This window comes from Coregonus lavaretus, assembly GCF_964263955.1.
Source record: "Coregonus lavaretus genome assembly, chromosome: 1".
Lineage (NCBI taxonomy): Eukaryota > Metazoa > Chordata > Actinopteri > Salmoniformes > Salmonidae > Coregonus > Coregonus lavaretus.
In genome coordinates this window covers 75,555,083-75,569,045 of record NC_139988.1, presented here as the reverse complement: position 1 = coordinate 75,569,045, position 13,963 = coordinate 75,555,083, and the positions used below count along the sequence as shown (strand labels likewise).

General features: G+C 41.4%; 1 protein-coding gene across 1 annotated transcript; it reads right to left on the bottom strand.

Moving 5' to 3' along the window:
- Nucleotides 1–1,319: 1,319 nt before the first annotated feature.
- irf3 (interferon regulatory factor 3) lies at nucleotides 1,320–12,755 on the bottom strand. The gene is made up of 11 exons (XM_084157260.1): nucleotides 12,566–12,755; nucleotides 11,673–11,845; nucleotides 11,285–11,453; nucleotides 10,980–11,032; nucleotides 10,822–10,882; nucleotides 10,565–10,639; nucleotides 9,972–10,217; nucleotides 7,802–7,892; nucleotides 7,394–7,680; nucleotides 4,481–4,605; nucleotides 1,320–2,951 (listed from the first exon to the last, which is right to left on the bottom strand). Exons 2-11 carry the CDS (start codon nucleotides 11,835–11,837, stop codon nucleotides 2,826–2,828), a joined length of 1,398 nt encoding a protein of 465 aa, XP_084013386.1. The 5' UTR covers nucleotides 11,838–11,845; nucleotides 12,566–12,755; the 3' UTR covers nucleotides 1,320–2,825.
- Between the last annotated feature and the right edge of the window lie 1,208 nt (nucleotides 12,756–13,963).

Below are 13,963 nucleotides of genomic sequence, written 5' to 3'. Positions count from 1 at the left end.
GGCCGCCCGGCCAAACTGAGCAATCGGGGAGAAGGGCCTTGGTCAGGGAGGTGACCAAGAACCCAATGGTCACTCTGACAGAGCTCCAGAGTTCCTCTGTGGAGATGGGAGAACCTTCCAGAAGGACAACCATCTCTGCAGCACTCCACCAATCAGGCCTTTATGGTAGAGTGGCCAGGTGGAGGTCACTCCTCAGTAAAAGGCACACGACAGCCCAATTGGAGTTTGCCAACAGGCACCTAAAGGACACTCAGACCATGAAAAACAATATTCTCTGGTCTGATGAAACCAAGATTGAACTCTATGCCAAGCGTCACGTCTAGAGGAAACCAGGCACCGCTCATCACATGGCCAATACCATCCCTTGGCTCCACATATAAGCAAAGCCTTCTGAACATAATAGGAGTGAGCCTATAGAGATATCCGATTCACTGGATACAGTATAGAGATGTTATATACAGTGCCTTCAGAAAGTATTCACACCCTTTTACTTTTTCCTTATTTTGTTGTGTTACAGCCTGAATTTAACATTTATTATTGAGATTTTGTGTCACCTGATCTACACACAGTACCCCATTATGTCAAAGTGGAATGTTTAAAAATAAAATTACAAATTAATGGAAAATGAAAAGCTGAAATGTCTTTACTCAATAAGTGTTCCACCCTGTTGTTATGGCAAGCCTAAATACGTTCAGAAGTAAATATTTGCTTAATAAGTCACATAATAAGTTGCATGGACTCACTGTTTGTACCCCTTCAGAAAGTATTCATACTTTTGAATACTGTAAAAAGTACAAATAGTATCAAAAAGTTGTATGCAAGCAACCTAATCCAGATCAGTTTACACATTTTAAAGTTTGAAAGGCCTTTCTAGCTTAAGCGGTGTAAGTGGAGTAGCATCTCTAGAGGGTTAATGGCTGTGATAAGAGAAAACTGAGGATGTATCAACAACGTTGTAGTTTCTCCACAATACAAACCTAATTGACAGAGTGAAAAGAAGGAAGTATGTACCACGCTTACAGATCTGAGAGGTTTGGATAGGTGGAAGCAATATGGCGACATCTCAACCCAGCCTTTTATCATAATGCTTTACCAATCCTCTCAAATCTACAAATGCCTTGGGTCGATTTGGAATTCAGCACTACTGTTTTTGATAACTGTTCTCGCTCATGATTTCTTCTCATTGGTCCACAGGGACAACATTATCCAGCCAATGGGAGTGAATGCTGAAGGGAAGCTGTGTAAATATATAAATATTTCATCAATTGTATTTTTGGACAGCTACAATGACAATACAGAGTGAAGAATGTAGATTAAAACACGTTTTAAATGTATTTTTTATTTATTGTATTCTGAATTAGTCTCATAGCAGCATACAGTTAAGTCTAGTCTTATGGAGATACCGAGTGGTTTTGAAAACGAGATGAGATTGTTATTATGAGTGATGCATTGAATCTCATACATACATGCTATGCTATTGGCCAGTAAACATTTAAATAAAGTTGTGAAATCCATTGTACCATATTACAGTTATTATTTATTAAGACTGTTAAGTGCAATAGATGCCATGGCTATGCATTACCTCTATTTATCCTCAATGAATAATCCTGCACTGGTGCTCACAACTTTAAAAAGTCAGGAGCACAACATAAAATGTAGGAGCACCAGAAAAGTGGATTTTAAAATTGATTGAGATTAAACCACATCAGGAGGGCACATTTGAGGTCTGGGAAAAATCTAAGAAATGTACATTTTTGAGTGTAGCAACATGCACCTATAGCAATACATAGACTGTTGTTTGGTTAGCGGTGTTTCTGGAGTCCACGTGTGCAGAGTCAGCAACAGAAAAGTTGCTTGATCGAATCCCCAAGCCGACAACATAAAAATCTGTCGCTCTGCCTGAGCAAGGCAGTTAACCCCCAACAACAACTGCTTCCCAGGCACTGATGATGTCGATTACGGCAGCCCCCCGCACCTCTCTGATTCAGAGGGGTTGGGTTAAATGCGGAACACACATTTCAGTTGAATGCATTCAGTACAACTTTCCCTTTCTCAATGGGTTGATGGAAATCATCATGATATGTTTCTGCCAGGTAGGCATAGGCTACTTTGTAGTAGTTCATTTTAATTGAGAAGGTTTTTGGGAAAGCATTTCCATCTACCAGAAGGCAGTTATCATTAGTATCGCTAATGGCTACACAAGGTGGTAGACATATGCACGAACCGCACATATACGAATCACTGATGCATTCTGTTCATGTCTTATGGTATACATGGGTAAATTAATTAATCTTTTGAACTGTTTGGGCTAGAAACGATCAGTTTCGATTTAGCTTAGTAATGGTGCAAGTTGCAACTATAACGCTAACTAATCTGTGCAGGCTTTTTTCTCTAAGGCACTAGGAAACAACGGTACAGCGAAGTCTAATCATTACAACAATTATTATCTGCGTGATTCTTTTTCTAGGCCTGGAATAAAATTCCAGGTTGCCAGCAAAATATTTTAGGAGCATATGCGACCACAATAGTCGCAGTTTAGAGCCCTGCATGCCTTGTTGATAACAGTATCAATGAACAACATGAGAAGAAAAACCCCAAACCCCAGAGTGGGGATCCCTATTAGACATGTTTACAATGAAGCTTAAATGCTTATTTAACCCATTCCCCCTCACATACTGTTGATTTGGTACTGAACAGTTGATCCGATATGGTCATACAAAATAGTAAACGTTGTGACTAATGCCGAGTGGACATTTATGATAGAAGGGATACTCAGTATTTGTACATATTCCACAGCGAACCCTTATAGGTGGATCAGTCCCTCTTTAGCACAAGTCCATCATCTCCTGCAGGGACTCCTGCAAGGACAGCTGCAGTTCCACAGACTGCAGAGAGGAGGCACCACCTTCCACCGCCATTGACTTCAGTAGCTCCAGAGCGGTTAACACCACCTGACAGAGAGAAAGCGCATGAGTTAAAACACATGCAGAGAAAACAAAACAGAAGTGTGTGCAGGGGCGGACTCACAGTATGGGACAGCCGAGTGCTGAAGCGCGTAAAAATAGTCTGTCCTCGGTTACAACACTCACTACCGAGTTCTAAACTGCCTCTGGAAGCAACGTCAGCACAATAACTGTTTGTCGGGAGAGCTTCATGAAATGGGTTTCCATAACCGAGCAGCCGCACACAAGCGTAAGATACCATGCGCAATGCCAAGCGTCGGCTGTAGTGGTGCAAAGCTCGCCGCCATTGGACTCCGGAGCAGTGGAAATGCGTTCTCTGGAGTGATGAATTACACTTCACCATCTGGCAGTCTGACTGACAAATCTGGGTTTGGCGGATGCAAGGAGAACACAACCTGCCCGAATGCATAGTGCCAACTGTAAAGTTTGGTGGAGGAGGAATAATGTGGAGGAGGAATAATGGTCTGGGGCTGTTTTTCATGGTTCGGGCTAGGCCCTTCAGTTCCAGTGAAGGGAAATCTTAACGCTACAGCATTCAATGACATTCTAGATGATTCTGTGCTTCCAAATTTGTGGCAACAGTTTGGGGAAGGCCCTTTCCTGTTTCAGCATGACAATGCCCCTGTGCACAAAACGAGGTCCATACAGAAATGGTTTGTCGAGATCGTTGTGGAAGAACTTGACTGGCCAACACCAACCATGAGCCAGACCTAATCGCCCAACATCAGTACCCGATCTCACTAATGCTCTTTTGGGTGAATGGAAGCAAGTCCCAGCAGCAATGTTCCAACATCTAGTGGAAAGTCTTTTCAGAAGAGTGGATGCTGTTATAGCAGCAAAGGGGGGACCAACTCCCTATTAATGCCCATGATTTTGGAATGAGATGTTCGACGAGCAGGTGTCCACATACTTTTGGTCATGTAGTGTATATCCGTTTAGCTTTATTTGCGATGTCGACCAATACCGATATATTTTTGGCCTTTTTAACCATTCTAGCACAGATACAAACTGCAACCAGGTTTCTATGTTTATAAGGCTAATAAGAAAATATGTCAAATGACTTGAATATGTTAAAGGTGTAACAATTTATATTTTCATCAAAAGGTGAGTGAAATGCATCAGAAAGGTATTGGAAAGTTCGGGAAAACATCAGGGATGATCATCAGGTAATAATTGTGTGTGTAGAAAAGGTTTTGTCAGTCCCTTCTAATGTGTTCTGCACGGCTTGGGAACGTCGTATAGAGAAATAGCAGACATGTACATGTTCCTGAGAGTTTCAACTTTCAGGAATAGGGTCATAATAGCTAAATAGCCCCAACCGTAGAGCAGATTCCGGAGGAAGAAAACAGAAACCGCTCCGTTTGTCACAACTGCTAATAGTGCACATCGTAGGTTACTAACAAGCGTAGGTGGTCCTCGAGCGGAGGAGGATGGCAAGATAACAGAAATTATGCATTATTAAACAAAATTATGCCAAGTTCACGAGGCCTGCTGATGACTGTGTGTGTGTGTCTCACCTCGACCATGACCAGTTTCTTCTCCCAGGGTCTGTTGTCCGGGTCTGGCCACTTCTCTCCCAGACAGAAGAATAGAGAGAAGGGGGGACATTCTCCTTCATGACTGTTCATGAACTTCAACAGCCCTGGAGAAAGAAGGGAAGAGGGTGAAGGGATTTGAAGGTCAGTGCCAGAGAACTACACATCTACCTGAAAGACTGAGTCACTCACTCACTCACTCTCAAGTTCAGTATTTTACAACTTAATGTTAGATGTTTCCTAACCCTGAAAGTCGTCTATGGGCGAGGAGAAACTGTAAAGCCAAAATCACACGGGGGACGTCCGTCGATGGCGTGAATTTGCGCGTGAGAGAGTCGCAAGCATTAATTCACATACACAGCGTAGTGTACACCTGCGTTGTCATGAAAAGTAATTCTAAAAAGTTGTACTCTCTCTTGAAATCGGAGTTACCTCATTCCTCAAGTTTCCCAGCCGTAGTCTAGGCTATATCCCCATCAAATTTAACACAGGTAGGCTGCTGCATTGTTTTCAAATAGGTAGCCTATTTGTCAGATAGGCCTAAACCATAGCCTACAGCCCAATATATTTTTAACCATACAATTTTACTTAGCTAAGTAGGGAAGATCATAACAATTCCTTGAATTCCCTTTCTACAAACGACCCACACAATCTCTAGACCAAATTTGATTCATTTGAACCAAGGCACTCAATAACCATGCACTTTGAACTGTATGAATCAAATTGGCTGTAAGCAACAGTGATACCGACAAGGAATGATATTGACAATGTGATATATAATTCCGAAACACAATTCAGCTCGTGACGCAGTTGATGCCCACGGCCTGTCTGTTTTCTCTTATTCACTCCCATCCATTCTATTTCCAGCGTAAACACACTCGTTCACACGCATATAAAAAAAAAAATACACTACCCGTGTGATTTGGGCTTAATCCGTGGTTAGGTTTTCTTCACTAAAAACTTCAGCTATCTTAAGCAACTGCTAGCTAAAAATCGATGGATATGGGCAACCGTTAAAGGTTTTCCACCCTGGGGGGACGACTATTTTCCAGAGCTAAACAACCGTATCACTTTCTGCGCATGAGTTACTTTAGGCAAACAAAAATTACGTAGCCGCTGCTCCCCCTTCCCCTTTATTACTGTCAATCGTGAATTATAATTCTTTACGTTTTACCAGTGAAATGTCCATGTAGCATCTGCATGGCAACCATATAATCTCAATCAGTTTCATGGCAATATATATTTAGATCTTCTTGAATTATGTACAGTGTTGTTTCGTGACCGATTTCTTTTAGCAGATGGTGTTAACAAACTGTTGCATACCTGTGTTTTGTTTCAAACAAAGCACATATTTTGCCTAGTGGTGTGCGCTGTTGAGTTTTGGCCGCATCTGAGAAAAATGCGATCATGTCATTTATAGTTACAACAGACAAAGAACAGGATGAGAACAGGAAGAGAGCCAAAAGCAGCAGCAGAGGGAGCAGGGGAGCTATGTAGAAAAATAGTGTGTGAAGTAGCATATGCGCAGAAGGTACGGACGGCTGTTTAGCTATCGGGAAGAGGTGTCCAGATAATCTGGTCACACAGCCAATCCGTTTTGAAAATTGCAAGGTCGCTCCTATCACTCCCATTGATCTTTAGCTAGCGGTGGCTAAAGTTAGCTGAAGTTTGTACTGGGTGAAGCTGAAACATGGACTACAGTTTCTCCTGGCCCATAGACTACTTTCAGGTTGAGGAACCATCTTACAATAAATAAATACTGAACTTCCCCTTTAAGAAGTTTCTAAAAAAATTAATCTGTCTCAGTTTTCAGTACCAGTCAAAGGTTTGGACACACCTATTCATTCAAGGGTTTTTCTTTATTTTTTACTATTTTCTACATTGTAGAATAATAGTGAAGACATAAAAATTATGAAAAATACACACATGGAATCATGTAGTAACCAAAAAAAAAGTGTTAAACAAATCAAAATATATTTTATATTTGAGATTCTTCAAATAGCCACCCTTTGCCTTGATGACAGCTTTGCAAACTCTTGGCATTCTCTCAACCAGCTTCACCTGGAATGCTTTTCCAACAGTCTTGAAGGAGTTCCCACATATGCTGAGCACTTGTTGGCTGCTTTTCCTTCACTCTGCCATCCGACTCATCCCAAACCATCTCAATTGGGTTGAGGTCGGGGGATTATGGAGGCCAGGTCATCTGATGCAGCACTCCATCACTCTCCTTCTTGGTAAAATATCCCTTACACAGTCTGGAGGTGTGTTGGGTCATTGTCCTGTTGAAAAACAAATGATAGTCCCACTAAGCCCAAACCAGATGGGATGGCGTATCGCTGCAGAATGCTGTGGTAGCCATGCTAGTTAAGTGTGCCTTGAATTATAAATGAATCGCAGAAGGATTAACTGACCTTCATGTCTTAAAGTAATGATGGATTGTCGTTTGTCTTTTCTTATTTGAGCTGTTCTTGCCATAATATGGACTTGGTCTTTTACCAAATAGGGCTATCTTCTGTATACCACCCCTACAACTGATTGGCTCAAACGCATTAAGAAATAAAGAAATTCCACAAATTTACTTTTAAGAAGGCACACCTGTTAATTGAAATGCATTCCAGGTGACCACCTCATGAAGCTGGTTAAGAGAATGCCAAGAGTGTGCAAAGCTGTCATCAAGGCAAAGGGTGGCTATTTTAAAGAATCTCAAATATAAAATATATTTTGATTTGTTTAACACTTTTTTGATTAATACATGATTCTATTTGTGTATTTTTCATAGTTTTTATGTCTTCACTATTATTCTAAAATGCAGAAAATTGTAAAAATTAAGAAAAACCCTTGAATGAGTAGGTGTGTCCAAACTTTTGACTGGTAGTGTATATTATCCTCTTTCACCTCCATAGAAGTCCTTGGCCTGATATAGTGGCGCCGGGAATTTGGACACTGCCTGGGGCCTCCTGCTCTTGTCAAACTTGTCAAAGCTCCAGAAGGCCTTAGTTCCACCCTTACGGAGTCCGTAGATGATGGACCCTGAGGCTCCCACCTCCAGGCCCTCTCCCAGGAGAGTCAGGATATCTTGGGTCAGTTTGGCCTGGGTTTCATCCCGGACAGGTGGTGGACTGGGCAGAGAGACCAGATTCAGGCCAGAGTCTGGGTCCAGAAGCGGTTGTGTGAGTTCAGGTCTAGTAGAGACAGAGATACCTATTAGTCCATCAGGGCTAATCGTCCTGGGTTCATAATCAAAAACACAATAGACAAAAAAATGACAAACATGTAGCCTAGCTGTGCTATATGCCATTTTACCTGTAGACTAATCTGAACCCTGCCTCATTCTCAACCAGCTGCTCAGGCATCTTCACTCCCCGGTAGTACACAGACACCCTGAAATGGGTCTCTAGGGGAAGAAAGGAAAATAATAGATTGTTGTCAAGATGAGAGGAGGAACAACTAAACCTGGGGAAAGATACAGTGTTCTGTGCATGACCATATAGTGTCTAGATACAGCACTGAAACTATGGGTAAGCCCACGGGAGTGGCACTCCCATTATAAACCAGGGTTGTTTTCAGTAGAGAAAAAACATTTTGAAATGGAGGGAACAAGGAGGTTCAACTTGTTCATGTAGAACACAGATTGTGTTTTCTGTTGCAAAAACGTTTGGTTACAATGCCTGCTGAACACAATCTTGAGCACCCCTATAAGCATTGAAACTATTAACATTGGCAAGCCCACATATTACAATTTCAAATTATATACAGTGGGGAGAACAAGTATTTGATACACTGACGATTTTGCAGGTTTTCCTACTTACAAAGCATGTAGAGGTCTGTAATTTTTATCATAGGTACACTTCAACTGTGAGCGACGGAATCTAAAACTAAAATCCAGAAAATCACATTGTATGATTTTTAAGTAATTAATTTGCATTTTATTGCATGACATAAGTATTTGATCACCTACCAACCAGTAAGAATTCCGGCTCTCACAGACCTTTTAGTTTTTCTTTAAGAAGCCCTCCTGTTCTCCACTAATTACCTGTATTAACTGCACCTGTTTGAACTCGTTACCTGTATAAAAGACACCTGTCCACACACTCAATCAAACAGACTCCAACCTCTCCACAATGGCTAAGACCAGAGAGCTGTGTAAGGACATCAGGGATAAAATTGTAGACCTGCACAAGGCTGGGATGGGCTACAGGACAATAGGCAAGCAGCGTGGTGAGAAGGCAACAACTGTTGGCGCAATTATTAGAAAATTGAAGAAGTTCAAGATGACGGTTAATCACCCTCGGTCTGGGGCTCCATGCAAGATCTCACCTCGTGGGGCATCAATGATCATGAGGAAGGTGAGGGATCAGCCCAGAACTACACGGCAGGACCTGGTCAATGACCTGAAGAGAGCTGGGACCACAGTCTCAAAGAAAACCATTAGTAACACACTACGCCGTCATGGATTAAAATCCTGCAGCGCACGCAAGGTCCCCCTGCTCAAGCCAGCGCATGTCCAGGCCCGTCTGAAGTTTGCTAATGACCGTCTGGATGATCCAGAGGAGGAATGGGAGAAGGTAATGTGGTCTGATGAGACAAAAATAGAGCTTTTTGGTCTAAACTCCACTCGCCGTGTTTGGAGGAAGAAGAAGGATGAGTACAACCCCAAGAACACCATCCCAACCGTGAAGCATGGAGGTGGAAACATCATTCTTTGTGGATGCTTATCTGCAAAGGGGACAGGACACTGCACCGTATTGAGGAGAGGATGGATGGGGCCATGTATCGCGAGATCTTGGCCAACAACCTCCTTCCCTCAGTAAGAGCATTGAAGATGGGTCGTGGCTGGGTCTTCCAGCATGACAACGACCCGAAACACACAGCCAGGGCAACTAAGGAGTGGCTCCGTAAGAAGCATCTCAAGGTCCTGGAGTGGCCTAGCCAGTCTCCAGACCTGAACCCAATAGAAAATCTTTGGAGGGAGCTGAAAGTCCGTATTGCCCAGCGACAGCCCCGAAACCTGAAGGATCTGGAGAAGGTCTGTATGGAGGAGTGGGCCAAAATCCCTGCTGCAGTGTGTGCAAACCTGGTCAAGACCTACAGGAAACGTATGATCTCTGTAATTGCAAACAAAGGTTTCTGTACCAAATATTAAGTTCTGCTTTTCTGATGTATCAAATACTTATGTCATGCAATAAAATGCTAATTAATTACCTACAAATCATACAATGTGATTTTCTGGATTTTTGTTTTAAATTCCGTCTCTCACAGTTGAACTGTACCTATGATAAAAATTACAGACCTCTACATGCTTTGTAAGTAGGAAAACCTGCAAAATCGGCAGTGTATCAAATACTTGTTCTCCCCACTGTACCTTTTTCTAAGATATAGACACCAACTACTGTGTGAAGAGAAGCCAATTGGCATTAACTTCTCTTCAATTCTAACAACCACAAGTAGTAATCAAATAATATCCATAACTTACTAAAATTTTCGCCCACCATGGTTCTGGACAATGTATTTGTGAACTGCTCCACCACCTGCTGTTCATGGGCACCACCAACGACTCCATCCATTGGATACACTGGTTGCTCGGGCAACATGGCTCCTCCCACAGCATCCTCCATTACAACCGGATACAGCTGTTGCCCAGGCAAAACATGCCCTCCAATCGCGCCCTCCATTTGATATTGCTGTTGCTTGACGGGGAGTTCATAACCCTGAACAGCCTCTGCAGAAGAGGTTGGAAGAGTGAAGAGAAAGACTTGGATAATAGCCTATATTATGATAATTATTATGGGCCGGTTTCCCGGACACAGATTAAGCCTAGTGCTTTCTAGTCCAGAAAAAGGCTTAAAGATGCACTATGCTGAAATCACTCCGTTATTTCCTGGTTACTAAAATTCTAATAGTTCACCTAATTTCAGTTTAAGTGACAAAACAAGCAAGTATAATGTATAGAATCATTGAACCATCGAAACTGCTGTGAAATATATTTTCCATAACTACTGGTAGCTCGCGATTGACCTGTTGGAGGCCCCTGGTCTAGAGTACCACATTGGAATGGTTGGTTCCTACCTGTTTGTTCAATGTTCAACCCTTGCAGACATTCCTGAAGTATATCCTGGTTGAAAGTGGTGGAGATCCCCTCCGCTGGTGAGTAGTTGTGGGAAAGATTATGAGTGAAGACATAACATGAGATAACAAAAGAGACATAGTACATTTCATAAATGTAAAATTACCCTACTTCTCCAGACTTTTAGATTGCATTAAACATCATACATTTCCTGAAAGCTTGTCATTAAATTGTCACGTTAAACTTTTATCTGCATTACCTGTGTATACAGTTTCTTCTGCTGTACAGTAAAGGTCATCAAAAGATGGTAGACCATGACTCTAAAAGAGCAGAGGTGGGGAAAAAGAAGAAAAGATTTTACAGTACAGGCACTGCATTTCATTCACAAGAAGTGAGAATTCTTATAAGCACACTCACTTTTTGTAATGGACTGGGATCTTGATACAGATCAGGTTCCGGGTCCTGAGATCCTTTAGAGATGGACAAGGTTGAAGAGAGAGAAAACTAAAAGATTGAGTGTAATTTCATCTCATTTAGATATACTGTAATATTGTTGCAACTTTCACTAAATGTTTACCTCTTGGCCAATTACTGTAAATTAAAGAGAACGTGTTGTATTTGCTCAAATTTCACTCCTATGTCACATCCATATGTCATTGTTTTAATAATAATTCAAGCATTGAATTGTTGTTTTCCCTTTGTTTTTTTGGTTGGTGCTTTACCTCCCGTGGGTGCCTCATCTGGCCACTGGAACAGTTTGTGGGGGTTGGCTGCATCATTTTTGTTGTCAAAGAGCATTTTGAACCCCTTGGCTCGGAGGGCAGCACGGAAGTTTCTCTTCCAGATGGAGGGGTCGCCTTGAGCCCTGCCATTGCTAACCTCAGCCCACCCCTAAGGAGGAGAAGTGGGGGCTGTATCATACCAGCTGTATTTCTGTATTTTGAAAGTTATATATCTTGAAAACTTGATTGCTAACATGCAACACATTTTGGGACTATAAACAATGGGCTAATGAAACAATAAACTTTCCTTTAAGCATTGGGAGCAGTAAATGGTGAGTAACACTGTTATTATTTATTTTTTAAGTGAAGAGTGAGATATTGACTTTACCTTGAAAATAAGTACATCATCGCTGCAGGAATCCTGCCTCAAAGCATGTTTCCATGGAATGCAGAACTCTGTTCGCTCCTGATTGGTCCAGGTAACCCCTGGGTACTGGCCACTATTTATCTGTTCCCGCAACCAAGGGATGAGGAGCGGTTTGGATTGAGACATTTCTGAATCTAAAAGGGTTAAAGAAGAGCATTGTTAATTTGTGACAGCCTGTGTCCACTGGGGACAATATGTATAAAATAAAAGGTGGTCAGTATAGTCAGTATCTTTCTGTAAATCACATACCTAAATTATTAAGGAAAAAAAAAATCGTTATTTTTTACTCTTTAAAAAAGATGAAAAAGCAAGACACATGCATTTACATACACAGACTGCAAATGATAGAAGCGATAGAATGAAAAAAAGTTAAAGTAACAGTCATAGGGGTCATCATATTACAAAAATGCAAGCTTTTTAAAGTCAGAGATAATCAAAATATAGCCAAGCATTCAGATTAGACGGTACATTCGCATTGAAAATTATAAACAGGGGTTGAGTATTCATATGCTTTGTGTAAAAATAATTCGACAAATGCCACACATATATTACACATCTATGGATGTATCTATGTATTTAAAAACTGCTATGATTCTGGTTTAGGCTGTGTATCATAGATTATGGATTTTAAAGAAATGCAACTACTATATCTGTATCATAAATGTATCCATTGTGCATGTTACGCATAATCCTAGCTACTCATTGCTAGTTCAGGACCGTAACCAATCATATTACCAGAGATTACTCACACACACACACACTGGTAACGTTAGCGAATTTACATTTGCATTAGATTGAGTAACGCTAAAAAGAATTGCACCTACAAAGAATTGCACATTTAAAGGTCCTCTTACCTACGAATCAGTATTGTCTGGGTTAAAGTAAAGCTCAGTGTGGTAATTATCCTTAGATATATTATGCAAAAAATGTCAAGTGTGTATCGACCGTGCCTACAGAAACTGCCATCAAATTCAAAATGAGGTATATGTATGTCCTATCAAGCGACTTTTCTAAGGCTTTCTTGGGAAATCCCGTGTCTTCAGTTTCGTTTTCCAGTTTCTACGTCACAAACAGCTCTGAGGTAACTTCCCTTTTGTGATCTATCCAATACCACTAGGTGGCGTAGTTACACTATTTCAAAATGAAATCAAATTGTATTGGTCGCCTACACATAAATTATTTTGCAGATGTTATCGCAGGTGCAGCGAAATGCTTATGTTTCTAGCTCCAACAGTGCAGTAATACCGAACAATACACACAAATCCAAAAAATAAAAAAGACAGAAATCAAGCAAATATCCGAACGAACAATGAGTCCGGAATATAAATATATATGTATAATGATGGTGTGTATATAGAGAATATGGACAGTATAAGAATTTAAAAGGTGTGTACAGCATTGACGTCACCAGACCCGGGCTTTCGGGGCTTCAGCCCCGAATGATTTTGTCTCAGCCCCGAGTCTTTTGACCTGCTGAGATGGTGTAAAACAATCTACTGTAGGCTACACTGCATTACACACCGCAATGAATACTCCAAACATGAGCCCTGGCCTGCCCTGTCTTTTTAGTGCTGCCATTTCTGTGTACGGTGGCACTTTAGGAGGCGGAGTCAAAGTGGTTTTCCAAAGTCATTTTTGATTTGTCCCCAAAAATTATATTTCGGCGCGCGTGGGGACTGTTCATTCTCTGACAAAGATTTGTATAACTAAACCAAGATAGACCACAGCCGGTCGTTTTCAATGGAAACAAATGAGCGATAGTGGGCAGAACAAGCAAGGAGGGAGGCAGAGCCAAGCACGAGCTAGCGAGATCCTACTGGCGCGTTCTATCATAATCTGTATATTTCCGTTAGGGAACGCCTACTTTGTGAAGTGCGCGTGTGCAATAGCTCAATTTGCCTTTCCACTCCTTCTAAACGCGATTTTTTAAAACTTTTGCAAAGGGTAAAGTCTACAAACCTTAGTCCACTCTGTTCACAACATATTCTAGTTTTGGGAACAGAAAACTGTATTGAGATCAAATGTTTCATCGGTGAGAAAATGTGCAGACTTTTGGGCAAAATCCATCTTCTCCCAATGCCCACCAGTGGAAATGCCAAGCGGATGCTTCATATTTAAAAATCCCGTGAAATATGTGTTTCATTGTTCTGTGGCGCAAAGATGAGGAGAACTGGAGGTAAACTTGGTTAGCTTGTTATTACTATAGCACATTTTGTTAGCCCATGATGATGTTATTTAGAGTTATTGACCTC

Coding starts and splice junctions, on each gene's coding strand:
- irf3 (XM_084157260.1), bottom strand. CDS start 11,837: ATGTCTCAATCCAAACCGCTCCTCATCCCTTGGTTGCGGGAACAGATA. Junction 10,218..10,564: donor GTTGAACATTGAACAAACAG/GTAGGAACCAAC, acceptor CCTCTTCTGCAG/AGGCTGTTCAGGGTTATGAA. Junction 2,952..4,480: donor AGAAACTGGTCATGGTCGAG/GTGAGACACACA, acceptor TCTCTCTGTCAG/GTGGTGTTAACCGCTCTGGA.